At 46.8% G+C, this 14,368-nt stretch overlaps 1 protein-coding gene across 1 annotated transcript in view; it reads left to right on the top strand.

Annotated features, from left to right (window-relative positions):
• The first annotated feature begins 5,572 nt into the window (after positions 1-5,572).
• RAB40B (RAB40B, member RAS oncogene family) overlaps positions 5,573-14,368 on the top strand; it is a 32,461-nt gene continuing 23,665 nt past the window's right edge. The window contains exon 1 of the mRNA XM_066381656.1: positions 5,573-5,782. Within this exon, the coding sequence (XP_066237753.1) occupies positions 5,626-5,782 (157 nt within the window). The 5' untranslated portion in view covers positions 5,573-5,625. The remainder of the gene's footprint in view (positions 5,783-14,368) is intronic.

Genomic DNA, 14,368 nt, shown 5'->3' with positions numbered 1-14,368 from the left:
CTTACCTTCCAGCACCAAGAACTGCCTAACTTCACCTGACTTCAAGAGCGGCCACATCAACTCAACATTTTTTTTTCTTTTAGGAGAGAGATAGGGACAGACAGGCAGGAAGGGAGAGAGATAAGCATCAACTTATAGTTGCAGCACCCTAGTTGTTCATTAATTGCTTTATCATATGTACCCTGACTAGAGGATTCCAGCTGAGCCAGTGACCCCTTGCTCCAGCCAGGAACCATGGGGTTATGTGTATGATCCCACACTGACGCCTGTGATCTCCAAGTTTTGAACCTGGCTCCTCAGCATCCCAGGCTGATGCTCTATCCACTGCACCACTGCCGGGTCAGGTTCAACATTTATTCTTAAGGGAAGACTCTCCTTGAGTATAGAGCAGGCTTTCTAGTTACTCCAAACATCGAGTTTGAGTGCAGGAGCTTGGAGTCATCAGACAGCCGGGTCTCTGCTGGAGTTGTCCGGACAGAATCGTCTAGAACCCCAACTCTCCCTTCCACCTTTTCCACTCAGCCTCGCCTGGTGTGAACTGTCTTGTGTGATGAGGATAGGCTGTTGTCTGTGGGGGTTGAGAAGAGCAGGCTTTTTGGGAGTTGGGCCTGGGGGCTTCGGCAGAGGGCGTTGCTGAGGGGCAGGATGTAGGCGGGGTCTGGGCAGAGCAGGTGCAGCATGGGCGGAGCAGTGGGTGAGTACTGGGTGGAGCATGGGGTGAGGGTGGGGGGGGTTTGGGCAGGGCCGGGACAGCGGTGGGCGGGGCAAAGGTTTGTTGTGAAACCTACATTATATGGATTTCCTGTTGCTCTTGTACTTTTTGGAGCAACCGTGAAGTTACAGCTTTGCTTAAAATAGTTTTTCTTTCTATGTCGGAAGAACAGCTGGCACTTCGGCTGTTAATTCTCGGTGAGTCATCAGCAAATAAATATCCAGTGTGGAAGTCTGATTGGCTGTTAGTTTCTATTTACTTCTAGACAGCAGCAGAGAGAAATAAGAAGAGTTCATTGGTGTGTGCAAGTGCCTGGGGCTTTGGAAAAAATATAATTAGTCCTTTTTTTAGTTCTCCAGACTATTTTTATTTGAGCATCAGAGAAAGAAACTGAAGAAATGCTTTTCCATAGTCAAATGGAATACAAATTTCACATTATGTAAAGAGATCCCTTGCATATCACCCAGACATGACAGACATTTCTTTTCTCCTATACCTTCCATTATAGGTACTCCAGTTGTACTTTAGGCCAAAGGACACTGCACAATGTCACACAGAAACCATCTGCAGTGCAAACTGGGAACAAACTCTCAAGCAGTTAAACATAGTCACTGTACAATCCAGCAATTCCATTCCTACATATATGCCTAGGAAATAAAAACATATATATATTATATATATAATATATATATATTTGTGTGTGTGTTTGTGACAGACCAAGAAAGAGACAACAAAAGGGACAGACAGGGACAGACAGACAGGAAGGGAGAGAGATGAGAAGCATCGAGTCTTCGTTGTGGCTCCTTAATTGTTAATTGATTACTTTCTCATATGTGCCTTTGAGTGTGGGGCTCCAGTAGAGCGAGTGACCCCTTGCTCAAGCCAGCAAACTTGGGCTTTAAGCCAGCAACCTTTGGGCTCAAGCCAGGGACCACAGGGTCATGTCTATGATCCCACACTCAAGCTGGTGAGCTCACGCTCAAGCTGGATGAGCCTGCGCTCAGGCCAGCGACCTCGGGAATTCCAACCTGGTTCTTCTGCGTCCCAGTCTGACACTCTATCCACTGCACCACCACCTGGTCAGTCTGTTCTTGTTGTTTAAAATAAAAACACAGTCACTTGTACCCAGATGTTCACAGTAGCTCTATACATAATAGCCAAAAGGTGGAAACAACCCAAATGTTCATCCACAGATGAATGAATAAACAAAATGTGGTCTATATATATATATATAATAATATTCGTCTTTAGAAACAAAGGTAATTCTGACACATTACAACATATCTGAACATTGACGACATCCTAACTGAAATAAGTCAGTCACAAAAGGATAAATATGGTATAATTCTATACACAGTACTTAGAATAGTGAAATTCAGAGACAGAAAGTAGAATGGAGGTGGCTAGAGGCTCTGGGAGAGGGAATGGGGAGTTAGTATTGTTTAATTGGGACAGATTTAGCTTGGTGAAGATGACAAAGTCCTGAGATGGATGGTGGTGATGGTTGCACAACAGTGTAAATACACTTAACTACCACTGAATTGTGCACTTAAAGTGGATATATGGTAAGTTGTATATTATGTATATTTTACCACAATTTAAAATTGAAAATAAAACTAAACTGAGGCTTTCACATTGTCTCGACCAGCTCCAGCAATGGAAGCCACTGGCAGGACCTCTGGCCATCTCATTTTCTCTGAGCCCTACTTTACTTCAGTATCAACAGGAATGAAAATCCTCACTGCTCAGGGTTGCTGTGAGATTAAAGTGGGTGATATGCAGATGCCCTGAGACTCTCAATAACCATCAATCACAGGCCTGGACCACTCTGGACCCTTGTCCTCAGTTTCTGACGATGCCCCCTCCCTACACTCATGGCAAGGAAGAGACTCTCCTCCCCTCTCTCCTGGAGTACCATCCAACAACATAGGGCAGGGCCAGATGGAAATTGAGAATGTCCCAATCACCCAGGTATGCAGGGGTGGGGGGTTGCATAGGGGTGGAGGCCTGACATTGAGAACACACCCTGTTCTGATCTCCAAATGAGGGATTGCCACCTGGAAATCAAATTTCGCTAAACCAATGATCCTCAACTGTGTATTTTGGGGTAGGGGGTGGATCTTACACCGCTGCCCCAGGGACATCTGGCAATTCTGGAGACATTTTTAGTGGTTATAACTAAGAGGACAGGTGCTACCGGCAGCTAATGGATAGGGGTCAGGAATGCTGCTCAGCATCAAGCAATGCACAGGACAGCCCCACCACAGAGAATGATCTGGCTCTACAGGCATTTTTTGTTTTTGTTTTTGTTTTAGTGAGAGGAGGGGAGGCAGAGACAGACTTCCGCATGCATCCCTACAGGGATCCACCAGGCAAGCCCACTATGGGGCAATGCTCTGCCCATCTGGGGCCCTTGCTCCAGTGCAACCAGAGCCATTTTTTTAGAGCCTGAGATGGAGGTCATGAAGCCATCCTCAGCGCCTGGGGCCAACTCACTTTAATCGAGCCATGGCTGCAAGAGGAGAGGAGAAGAGAGAGAGAAAGAGAAGTGAGAGGGGGAGGAGTGGAGAAGCAGATGGGTGCTTCTCTTGTGTGCCCTGGCCAGGAATCAAACCCAGGACATCCACACGCCTGCCAGTGCTTTACCACTGAGACCACCAGCCAGGGGCCTCCACAGGCATTTTGACAGGACAGCCTAAGCTGATGAAGACAGGCCCTTTCTGTAAAGGAGTGGCCCTGGCAGGGGTTTCTAACGGTTGTATATGTCTGTGAAGTTTACACAAGTCATATATTTACCCATAATTGTCTAAGAGCGCCACAACTTTCCACTGTAATGTCTGTTTTGTTCTCTGTTCCTCATGCCAGGGTATAGTGGAGCATCTGGGAGACCTATTCTTTAGGTGGAAATTGGTTTTCATAGGAAAGGTTTATGTGGTTCTCAGTCACTTCTGGGTCCAGAGAGTCACTACCAGCCCTAGACTTGCTTCAGGCCTGACCAGGCAGTGGCGTAGTGAATAGAGCATCACTGGGACATGGAGGACCCAGGTTCGAAACCCTGAGGTCACCCGCTTGAGCGCAGGCTCATCCGGCTTGAGCACGGGGTCACTGGCTTGAGTGTGGGATCATAGACATGACCCATGGTCGCTGGCTTGAGCCAAAAGGTCGCTGTCTTGAAGCCCAAGGTCACTGGCTTGAGCTAGGGGTCACTTGCTATGCTGTAGCTCCCCCAATCCCCAGTCATATCCCCAATATATGAGAAAGCAATCAATGAACAACTAAGGTGCCACAACGAAGACTCGATGCCTCTCATCTCTCTCCCTTCCTGTCTGTTTGTCCCTCTCTCTGTCTCTGATGCAAAAGAGAGAGAGAGAGAGAGAGAGAGAGAGAGACTGGGTTTGTAAAGCACATATCTATTCACACATCTTTTTAAAAAATTTTATTGATTGATTGATTGATTGATTTTAGCAAGAGAGTAAGAGGGAGAGAGAAAGACAGGAACATCAATCTGTTCCCGTATATGCCCTGCCTGGAGATCGAACCAGCAACCTTCAGGATGATGCCCCAATCAAAAGAGGTATTTGGCCAGGGCTCTTCATACATCTTAATCCACTGGGTCTCCTCTGAGGACCTCACATCCTATCTTGTGTTTCTAGACAAAATGGCAAGAAAAATGTCTCTCTTCTTCCTCTATAAATTATTACAAGACTCTTACACAAAGAGGCAATCACAGGTTATGTAGACAAAAAGTAACAATAGAAATAGACCCAGTTGTTGCCTTGTGTATATGGGCACCCAGAACCCTGTACGTGGGGACAGTAGTGGGGCATTTCAGGGTGGCAGATGTCTGTCCCTGATAGACCCCTTGCCATCAATGGATAGAGAAACCCAATAGGTCCTCCAAATCACACCCCACCATGTCCCCAACAGAACTGAGCCTCAGGTGTCCGAGGCAACCTCACTAGTCATGAAAATAGCTGCAGACACCCCCAACATACAGCAAGGTAGATGTGAGCTCCAAAAGGACATGGCTCTTTGTGGGTATTCTGATCACACACACACACACACACCGTCCCTGTGGGCTTGAGCTCTCTCCACCCATCATCCTCCCACCGGGCTGATGAACTGCAACCAGCTGCAAGAAAAATACAAACAGTTCATATATGTCATGATTCTCAAATCAAACGATTCTTGCTGTATTTTGAACCTGTATTTTTCCTAGACCAGGAGGGAAGCCTGGGCCTGGAGAGTCTCCACCTTGTCCTATTCCCAGCACCTGCACAGACACGTACACGGACGCACACAGAGACACACACACAGGCACATTCATGAACACGTACACAGGCGCACAAGCACACACAGTCACGAGCGCCCACGGACTCTTAGTTGCTCTGGGACAAGAACGAGGTCCTAGAGCAGTCGTGGGGTAGCACCGCGAGCTCGTTTCAGACAGGGACCCTTGGCACTAGGCAACCTGGCCAGGGGTTACAGTACTGGCTCACCTGGAAGGAGTGGGGATGGCGGGGATGAGAGATGGAAGAAGTGGGGGGAGGGGGGAGGGGGAGGGGTACCCGCCCACTACTCCTCCCGCCCAGCATTGGCTGCCTGAGCAGTGACCCCGTCCACTGTCTTCTCTGGTTCCACCCCTCACCGTCTCTGGGCACTATGGCCCCGCCTCCAGTCCGTCATTGGCTGCGGTGTTGAACTGGAGGCGGAGACGACGGTGAGATGGCCGGGCATATCTTTCAATAAGCGTGCGCATACGCCTTAGCAACTGTGGCCAGCCAATAGCGAAAAGGGGCGGTACATCACGCTGTCAGGCGGCTGGGGCGTGGAGCGGTAGTGTTTGGTAGATTGCGGGTTTGCGTGGCGCCCGGGTTCCCAGCCGCCGCCTTGCGCGGTCCCACAGGTCGGGCATGGGTGCCGGCACCATGAGTGTTCTGGGCAGCCCGGTCCGCGCCTACGACTTTCTGCTCAAGTTCCTTCTGGTGGGTGACAGCGATGTGGGCAAGGGCGAGATCCTAGCGAGCCTGCAGGACGGCGCCGCGGAGTCCCTGTACGGCCACCCGGCGGGTGAGCGCGGAGCTGAGGAGAAGCGGGTAGTCACAGCGGGCTGGGAGAGTGGGGCTAGGAGAGGAGTTGGTCCGGGGCCCGGGGCGGACGGAGCACACGAAGGGCCATGGAGGAGCGGGACCGGGTGAGCATACAGCGGCCAGGGAAGAGCGGAACCGCGCCCAGGGAGGACCAAGGCTGGAGCTTGACAAAAAGTAAAAATACACATAGCATCCCAGCGCACGTAGGGCCAGGGAGGAAAGGCGGCGGCCCGCGAGTGCACAGCGGGCCGACGGGGAGCGGAGCTGGGTGCGAGGAGAGTGGGGCTCGAGCCCGCCTGTTTATGCCTGGATCGGACCCACACTACAGGGGCGGCCCCGGCTGTACGCCTGTTCCGCACATGGGAGACCCCGGCGGCTCGTAGGAGCCCAGGGGCAACGGTGCCGTGCGTCTTCCATACTCTCGCCGTGGTCTGCGCGCCGGGGGGGGGGCGCCGAGCGGCTGTCCAGACCGCCAGGGTCCTCCTGACCTGCGAGGCAGAGGAAAGCGTGGGAACAACGCAACCGGGTGTTTGGGAGGGATCCCACAAGGAGACCCACATGCGCGCGACGCCTTTGGAAAGAATGCGTGGGGGTGCGGAGATGGCGGGAGCAGATCCGAACTTGGGGTCGGAACGCAGCGGTCTCAGGCTCCCAGGTGGCGACTCTGCGCTTGGGTCAGATGGAAGAAGAGGAGAAGAATATGCAAGAGGCCTCGTCCAGAGGCAACTGCGGGGTTCTCAGCGTGACCCCAGGTGCACAGACCTGGGAGGGCAAGCACCAAGTGACCCTCAAGAGTGCGGCCTGGGGTTGAGGAACTGCAGGAGAGTGGGTTCTAGGTCGAGGGAAGGCCACAGTGCCCAGAGCTAGAGGGCAAGGGGGATCCCCAAGGTTTGGGGTTTGACAGCCGCAGCCCCAAGAAGCGGTGGACATTTTGTAGTAAAGGAGGGCAGAGGGAGAAGAGAGGAAAGTGCTGTGGGCAGAAACTTGGGCCAGGAGGCAGGGAGAAGAGTCAGGGTCTACACCTGCACTTGGTCAACTTTTAGCTGTCATCCTAGGGGTGTGAAACACACTTCCAGCACAGACCCTGCTGCTCTGTGTCATGTCACTCTCTCTGTCTTCTGGGCTTGCCTCTAGTCTGGTTCCCCAGGGAGCAAAGGAGGGCAGCCCAGGGAGTGCAGTCCTTTCTTTTTTAATTTGAAGATCTATTGTATTTGGCGTTGGACAGCATCCCATCTAGCAAGTAGCAGGGTGCTCCCAGGAGCACCTTGCTGTAAAGCCTGAATGTGCTTCTGCACTCGTTGGGTAGGATCAAATTGAGAAAACAGTGCACAGAAGGAATTCCTTTTGTGTGTGTGTTTTCAGGCGGGAGGGGGGGGGGTTCAACAGCAAATAAACAGGATCTGAGATGGAAGGAAGGAGAACATTCTCTTCTGCTGAGTGGAGAGTGCATGGCATCCCTACCACAACCTACAATGGTTGTGGTGGGACAGTGGGCAGGCTAACTGGGGCCAGAGGATTTAAAGAGGAAAAGATAGTCTGCAGAGTGGGCAGGAGGGAGCATTCAGCTCCTGAGCAGGGGAATAACAACATAGGAGCATCTTAGGGAGAGTGGTTTGGGGAGGGCAGAATGGAGAGAGAGGGGGGAGAGTTTGAGATGATGGAGATGAGCTGATGATGAGAACCTGGACTCATCCTCAAATTGTGATGGACAGGCCTTGGCCAGTTTGCTCAGTGGTAGAGCATACCCCAGCATGTAGAAGTCTCAGGTTTGATTCCCAGTAAGGGCACACAGGAGAAGCAACCATCTGCTTCTCCACCCTTCCCCCTACCCCTTCTTTTTCTCTCTCCTCTCTCTTCCTTTCCCCTCTCTCTCTTCCCCTTGAATGGTTTGAGCAAGTTGGCCCCGGGGCTGAGGATGGTTTCATGACCTCACCTCAGGCACTGAAAGCTCGATTGCAGAGCAACAGAGTAGCAGCCCCAGATGGACAGAACATAGCCCTGTAGGGGACTTGGGGAGCATGCGGGAGTCTGTCTCTCTGTCTCCCTGCCTCTCTTAATTAAAAAAAAAAATTGCAATTGACAGTGTCACCTGGGTGTCTCACAGATTCTGATAGATTCTAGAGCAGTGTGGTTCAAGATAATGCCATTATTCACATATGGCTTTTTAAATTTAAAGTACTGTAGTTAAAATAGAATGCAATTAAAAGTTTGCACTAGCCACATTTCCAGTGCTCAACAGCAACATGTCACTAGTGACAGCACAGACGTGGCAGAGTTTTGCTGGACGATGCAGTCCCGGAGTTTGAGCTCCAGGAGGGCAGAGGCTGTTTGCTCCACAGCTGGGTCCTCAGGGCCCAGTTGGTGCATGAAGGAGCTACAGTGGATAAAATATTCAACAGATAAAGCATAGCACTTTAAAAACTGTGTGTTTGAGGGGAACAAGCTGTGGAATGCTTTGAGTTTTACAGTAGGTGAATGATGTGGAGCAAACAAGGATGTGGACACACATTTGTAAAACTCCTGGTCTGTTTGAACAAGGCTTAGCTAAACTTCTGTTGCATTACTTTCTTTTCTTTTGGTAATAAACCCAGAACTTCTAAAAACAATGCTTTCTTCTAGGGTTAATGCTTTCTTTTAAAGTGTCTTCCTTGACACAGAGGGAGAATTTAGGCCAGGGGTCGGGAACCTATGGCTCGCGAGCCAGATGTGGCTCTTTTGATGGCTGCATCGGCTCACAGACAAATCTTTAATTAAAAAAATAATAACGTTAAAAATATAAAACATTCTCATGTATTACAATCCATTCATTTCCTACCACTCATGGTCATGGTTACTGGTGGCTGGAGCAAATCACAGCTGCCCTCCGGGACAACACCAAATTTTTATTGGATAATGCATAACGTACACAAGTTGTTGTGAGGTCAGGAAGTAAACTTCCCTTTTTTTAATCAAGTAGTCAGCTAGCTAATTGTAGAAACCCTTTTGATGAAGAAGATGGCTAAAAGACAAAAAGATGAGTATCATTCTTTTCAGCAGGAATGGACAGAGGAATTTGCCTTTGTGGAGAGAGCAGGTTCTGCAGTGTGTCTAATATGCAATGATAAAATTGCATTGATGAAACAGTCAAATATAAAGCGGCACTTCGACATATGCCATACTACATTGCATCAAAATATCCAGCGGGGGACAGCAGGAAGAAAGTATGTCAAGAGCTACTGTGCAGGTGGTGGCACAGTGGATAGAGCATCAGACTGGGATGCGGAGGACCCAGGTTCGAGACCCCAAGGTCGCCAGCTTGAGCATGGGCTCATCTGCTTTGAGCAAAAAGCTTACCAGCTTGGACCCAAGGTCGCTGGCTTGAGCAAGGGGTTACTCGATCTGCTGAAGGCCCACGGTCAAGGCACATATGAGAAAGCAATCAATGAACAACTAAGGTGTCGCAACGAGAAACTGATGATTGATGCTTCTCATCTCTCCATTCCTGTCTGTCTATCCCTCTCTCTGACTCTGTCTCTGTAAAAAAAAAAAAAAAAAAAAAAAAGAGCTACTGTGCAGAGAGCAAGCTAGTCAGCAGCAACTCAGTGTTTGGACCCAACAAGGTGACTGGAATTCTGCTAGCTTTGCTGGTGCTTTAGCAATTGTGAGAAACAGAAAGCCATTCACAGATGGGGAGTATGCCAAAACATTCATGCTTGATGTTCCCAATGAACTTTTTGACGACTTTTCAGATAAAGACAAGATAATCAAACAATTAAAAGACATACCTCTGTCAGCAAGAACTGTTCACGATTGTACCATCATGATGGCAAATCAAATTGAGGCAACACAAGTGAAGGGCATAAATGCAGCACCATTCTTTTCTCTCGCTTTGGATGAGTCAACAGACATAAGCCATTTATCCCAATTCAGCATGATTGCAAGGTATGCTGTCGGTGACACACTACATGAGGAAAGTCTTGCAGTTTTGCCTATGAAAGAGACAACAAGAGGGGAGGATTTATTCAAGTCTCACTGAGTTCGCTAAAGAAAAAAATCTACCAATGGATAAACCAATGGTGTGTAATGATGGTGCTCCGTGCATGGTGGGGAAAAAGTGAGGATTCGTAGCGCTTCTTTGTGAACATGAAAAGAGCCCCATCCTAAGTTTTCACTGCATCCTACATCGGGAGGTGCTTTGTACTCAGATGTGTGGCGAGCAGCTTGGTGAGGTGATGTCGCTGGTCATTCGGGTGGTCAACTTTATTGTCCGAGCTTTAAATGATCGCCAGTTTAAAACACTGCTGGATGAAGTTGGGAATAGTTATCCTGGTCTGCTTCTGCACAGCAATGTGCGTTGGTTGTCAAGAGGGAAGGTGCTCAGCCATTTCACGGCTTGTCTGAGTGAAATCTGGACTTTTCTTGAAATGAAAAACGTTGAGCATCCTGAGTTAGCTAACACTGAGTGGCTCCTGAAGTTCTACTACCTCGTGGACATGACTGAATATCTGAACCAGCTCAGTGTGAAAATGCAAGCCATTGGAAATACAGTCTTATCCCTTCAACAAGCAGTGTTTGCATTTGAAAACAAGCTGGAATGCTTCATCGCTGACATTGATACAGGTTGTTTACTACACTTTGAAAAACTGGGAGAGTTTAAAGATGCATACACAGCAAGTGACCCTGTTCAACCTCTTGATCTCCAGCAGCTAGTGGGCTTCACATCTAATCTCCTGCAGTCATTCAAAGCACGCGTTAGAGAATTTCATGAGTGCACTCGTCTTTTTAAGTTCATCTCCCATCCACATGAGTGTGCAGTGGACAGCACTGACTTGAGTTACATCCCCGGTGTCTCTGTCAGAGATTTTGAGCTACAAGCTGCTGACCTGAAGGCCTCAGACATGTGGGTGAATAAGTTCAAGTCACTGAATGAAGATTTGGAAAGACTTGCAAGACAGTAAGCAGAGTTGGCGAGCAAACACAAGTGGGGAGAAATGAAAAAACTTCAACCCGCGGACCAGCTGATTGTCAAAACTTGGAACACACTTCCCGTCACATACCACACACTACAGCTTGTGAGTATTGCTGTACTGACAATGTTTGGCTCTACGAATGCATGTGAGCAGTCTTTCTCACATCTAAAGAACGTTAAGACCAACCTATGATCACTCTTAACGGATGGAAGTCTAAACACCTGCATGAAGCTTAACCTCACCACGTATCAACCAGACTACAAAGCCATCAGCAAAACCATGCAGCACCAGAAGTTACATTAATGGTAAGAAGTACTTTATTCATCATTGGTTAGCAACAGCATAACAACATTATTAAAAAGAATTCAGAGACTTATTGTACTTTAAAAGTGTTGGTCTTACATAAAATGCACACATTTACTTGTATTTAGTGTTAAACATATTGCTCTCATGGAATTACATTTTAAAATATGTGGCACTCATGGCTCTCTCAGCCAAAAAGTTTCCCGACCCCTGATTTAGGCTAAAAGACACTTTCCATAAGAGCTTTTGTTGTCAACTTGGCTTGAGACACTGAAGAACCAATGTCATAGATGTGACCCTTGTGGGTGTTTGAATTACTGAAACATTCTTCTAGGATTAAGAAAAGAGATTATGGCCCTGGCCAGTTGGCTCAGCGGTAGTGTCGGCCCAGCGTGTGGAAGTCCCGGGTTCGATTCCCTGTCAGGCCCATCTGCTTCTCCACCCTTCCCCCTCTCTTTTCTCTCTCTCTCTCTCTTCCCCTCCAGAAGCAAAGACTCCATTGGTGCAAAGTTTGCCTGGGTACTAAGGACAGCTCCATGGCCTCCTCCTCAGGTGCTAGAATGGCTCCAGCCACAACAGAGCAACGCCCCAGATGGGCAGAGCATCGCCCACTGGTGGTCATGCCGGGTGGATCCCGGTTGCATGTATGCGGGAGTCTGACTGCCTTCTAACTTTGGAAAAATACAAAAAAGAAAAGAGATTATGAAAAATTGAGAAAGTTGGAATAATTTTTTTTAAATATTGATTTTTAGAGAGAAAGAGAGAGAAGACTGAGAAGCATCAACTCATAGTTGCTTCTAGTATGTGCTTTGACCAGCTGAGCATGGGGTTTCAAACCAGCAACATCAGTGTTCTAGGTGAGACTCTATCCACTGTGACACCACAGGTGAGGCGGAATCTTTTTTTTTTTAAAGATTTTATTTTATGATTTTACAGAGAGAGGAGGGTGTGCCAAGAAGTATCAACCCATAGTTGCTACACTTTAGTTCATTGCTTGCTTGTCCTATGTGCCTTGACCAGCAAGCCTAGGATTTCAAAGAGGAAACCTCAGCATTCCAGGTGCATGCTTTATCCACTGTGCCACCACAGGCCATAAGAATCTTTTTTTTTTTCTTTTTGAAAGGCCAGGGCTTTTTCAACTTCATATCTACATTCCCCGCTCCCTACCCGCCACCTGAATTTTGAAGCCCAGGTTGCTATTTACACATCGCCCAGGTTTATAACACTCACTTGTGTTGTAGCTACAATGACCATAATTGCTGAGTAATAATTCACCATTTAAGGATTTAATGCTCACCACCAGTCCTTCTACCATCTGTGTCAGTGAGTTCTTTATTTTGCTGTCCTTTTAATTAGCTAGATTTTATTTTTTGTCATTTTTCAGGATGGGCTCATGAATATTTCCTGAACATTAGCATGTTTGAAAATGTCTAGCCCATTGTCTTTATCTTTGAACGATATCTTTGCTGGGTTTAATATTCTTAGGTTGTATAAATTTTTTCCCTCAACACTTTGTAACTATTGTCCCACTACTCTCTGGCATTGGGTATATTGTGGTGAAGCCTGAGGTCAGCTGATTTTTCTCCCCTGTGTGGGTGATTTACCTTTTCTTCCTGAACTTCTGAGGAATTCTTTCTTTTTGCCTCATAGTCTGTCTCTGAACCAAATGATTGGTGTTAAACTTCTAGTACGCTCTATAATCTGAATTTGCATAGTCCTTTTTTAGTTTTAGTGAAATTTATTTTAATGTCCTTAAAACATCTTCTGTTACATTTACTGGAATTTCTACTTTGGTGACATGAGTTGTATTAGTTTCCTATTGCTGATGGGCAACTTGCCACAAACTTGATGGCTGAACCAACATAATGTTATTTTCTTACAATTCTGGAGTCAGAAGTCAATATAGCCTCACTGCACTGATAGCAAGGTGTAGGCAGAGCTGAGTTCCTTTCAGAGGCACTAGAGGTGTCTTTTTTCTTGCCTTTTCCAGCTACTAAAATCTGCCCGCATTCCTTGGTTTATGGCACCTTCCTCCACCTTCAAAGCCAGCAATGGCCCATTGAGTCTGTCACTTCACATCACTGACACAGTCTCTGTCTCCATCTTCACTTTTCTTTTCCATTTTCACTTTTTTTTATTGTCACTTTTAAAAGCCCTTGTGATTACATGGAGCTCATTTTGATAATCCAGGATAATCTCTATTTTAAGGTCAGCTGATTAGCAAATTTCATTCCATCTGCAACTTTCATTCCCCTTTGCCACCTATCATATTCACAAATTTTGGGGATCAGGGCATGGATATCTTTGGTGGGGCATTATTCTGCCTGCTGCACCAATTATCCTTATGTTGGTTCATTTTTTAATTTGCCTTCTATATCCATTCACTTCTAATTGCTTTGATCTTTTTGTCTGTCTCTTCTGAATTTCTGTGTATTAGATATGCATATGTATGCATAATATTTAGCTTTATTAGGTTCTCACAAATATTTTCAAATTTACACTTTCAACAGCAAAGTACAGGAATTCTGGTTGCTCACTTCCCCACCAATACTTAGTACACTCTCTCTCTCTCCTGCATTCTGTCCATTTTGAAAAGTGAGTAGTTGAATTTGTATTTCTCTGATGACTAATGAGATTGAACATCTTTTCATATGTTTCTTTGGATTTTTCCTCTTTTGTAAAATGTCCAAGTATTTTGTCCATTTTTTCTATTAGGTTGAAATATTTTCAATGGTTAGTAGGAGTATTTTTTAAAAGATTTTATTTATGGATTTTAGAGAGAAAAGAGAGAGAGAAAGAGGGGTGAGAAGCATCAACCCAGGGTTTTGAACTGGGAACCTCAGCATTCCAAGTCAAAGGTCAATGCTTTATCTATTGCACCACAGGCTAGTAGGAATGTTTTAAAAATATATTCTCATTATGAGTTCTTTGTCAGAAATAGGTATTGTGGATATCTACTCTGTGTTGCCTTTTTACTCCTTTATTAATATTTTTGGATGACCAGAAGCCTTCAATGTTAACATTATTCACATGACTGCTGTTTTATGTTTAGGACTTGGGTCCTGCGTAACAAGTCTCTGCCTGTTCCTGGATGATGAAGATGTCCTCAAAAAACACTATAGTTTTACTTTTGACACTGATGGCTCTTTTTAGCTGAATGTTTCAGCTTGTGGTCAAGACACATTTTTTTCCAATTGAATATCCCATTCCCTGCACTGCCATGTCACCTTGGTCGTGGCCCGGGGAACACACCACCTCACTCTGCGTTTGTGTCCTTGACCAAGCTGTCTCCCCTCCCTGTGCAGGAATCGCCT

This window comes from Saccopteryx leptura, chromosome 4 (assembly GCF_036850995.1).
Source record: "Saccopteryx leptura isolate mSacLep1 chromosome 4, mSacLep1_pri_phased_curated, whole genome shotgun sequence".
NCBI lineage: Eukaryota > Metazoa > Chordata > Mammalia > Chiroptera > Emballonuridae > Saccopteryx > Saccopteryx leptura.
The sequence above is the reverse complement of the archived record's forward strand: the minus strand, read 5'-3'. Positions and strand labels throughout refer to the sequence as shown.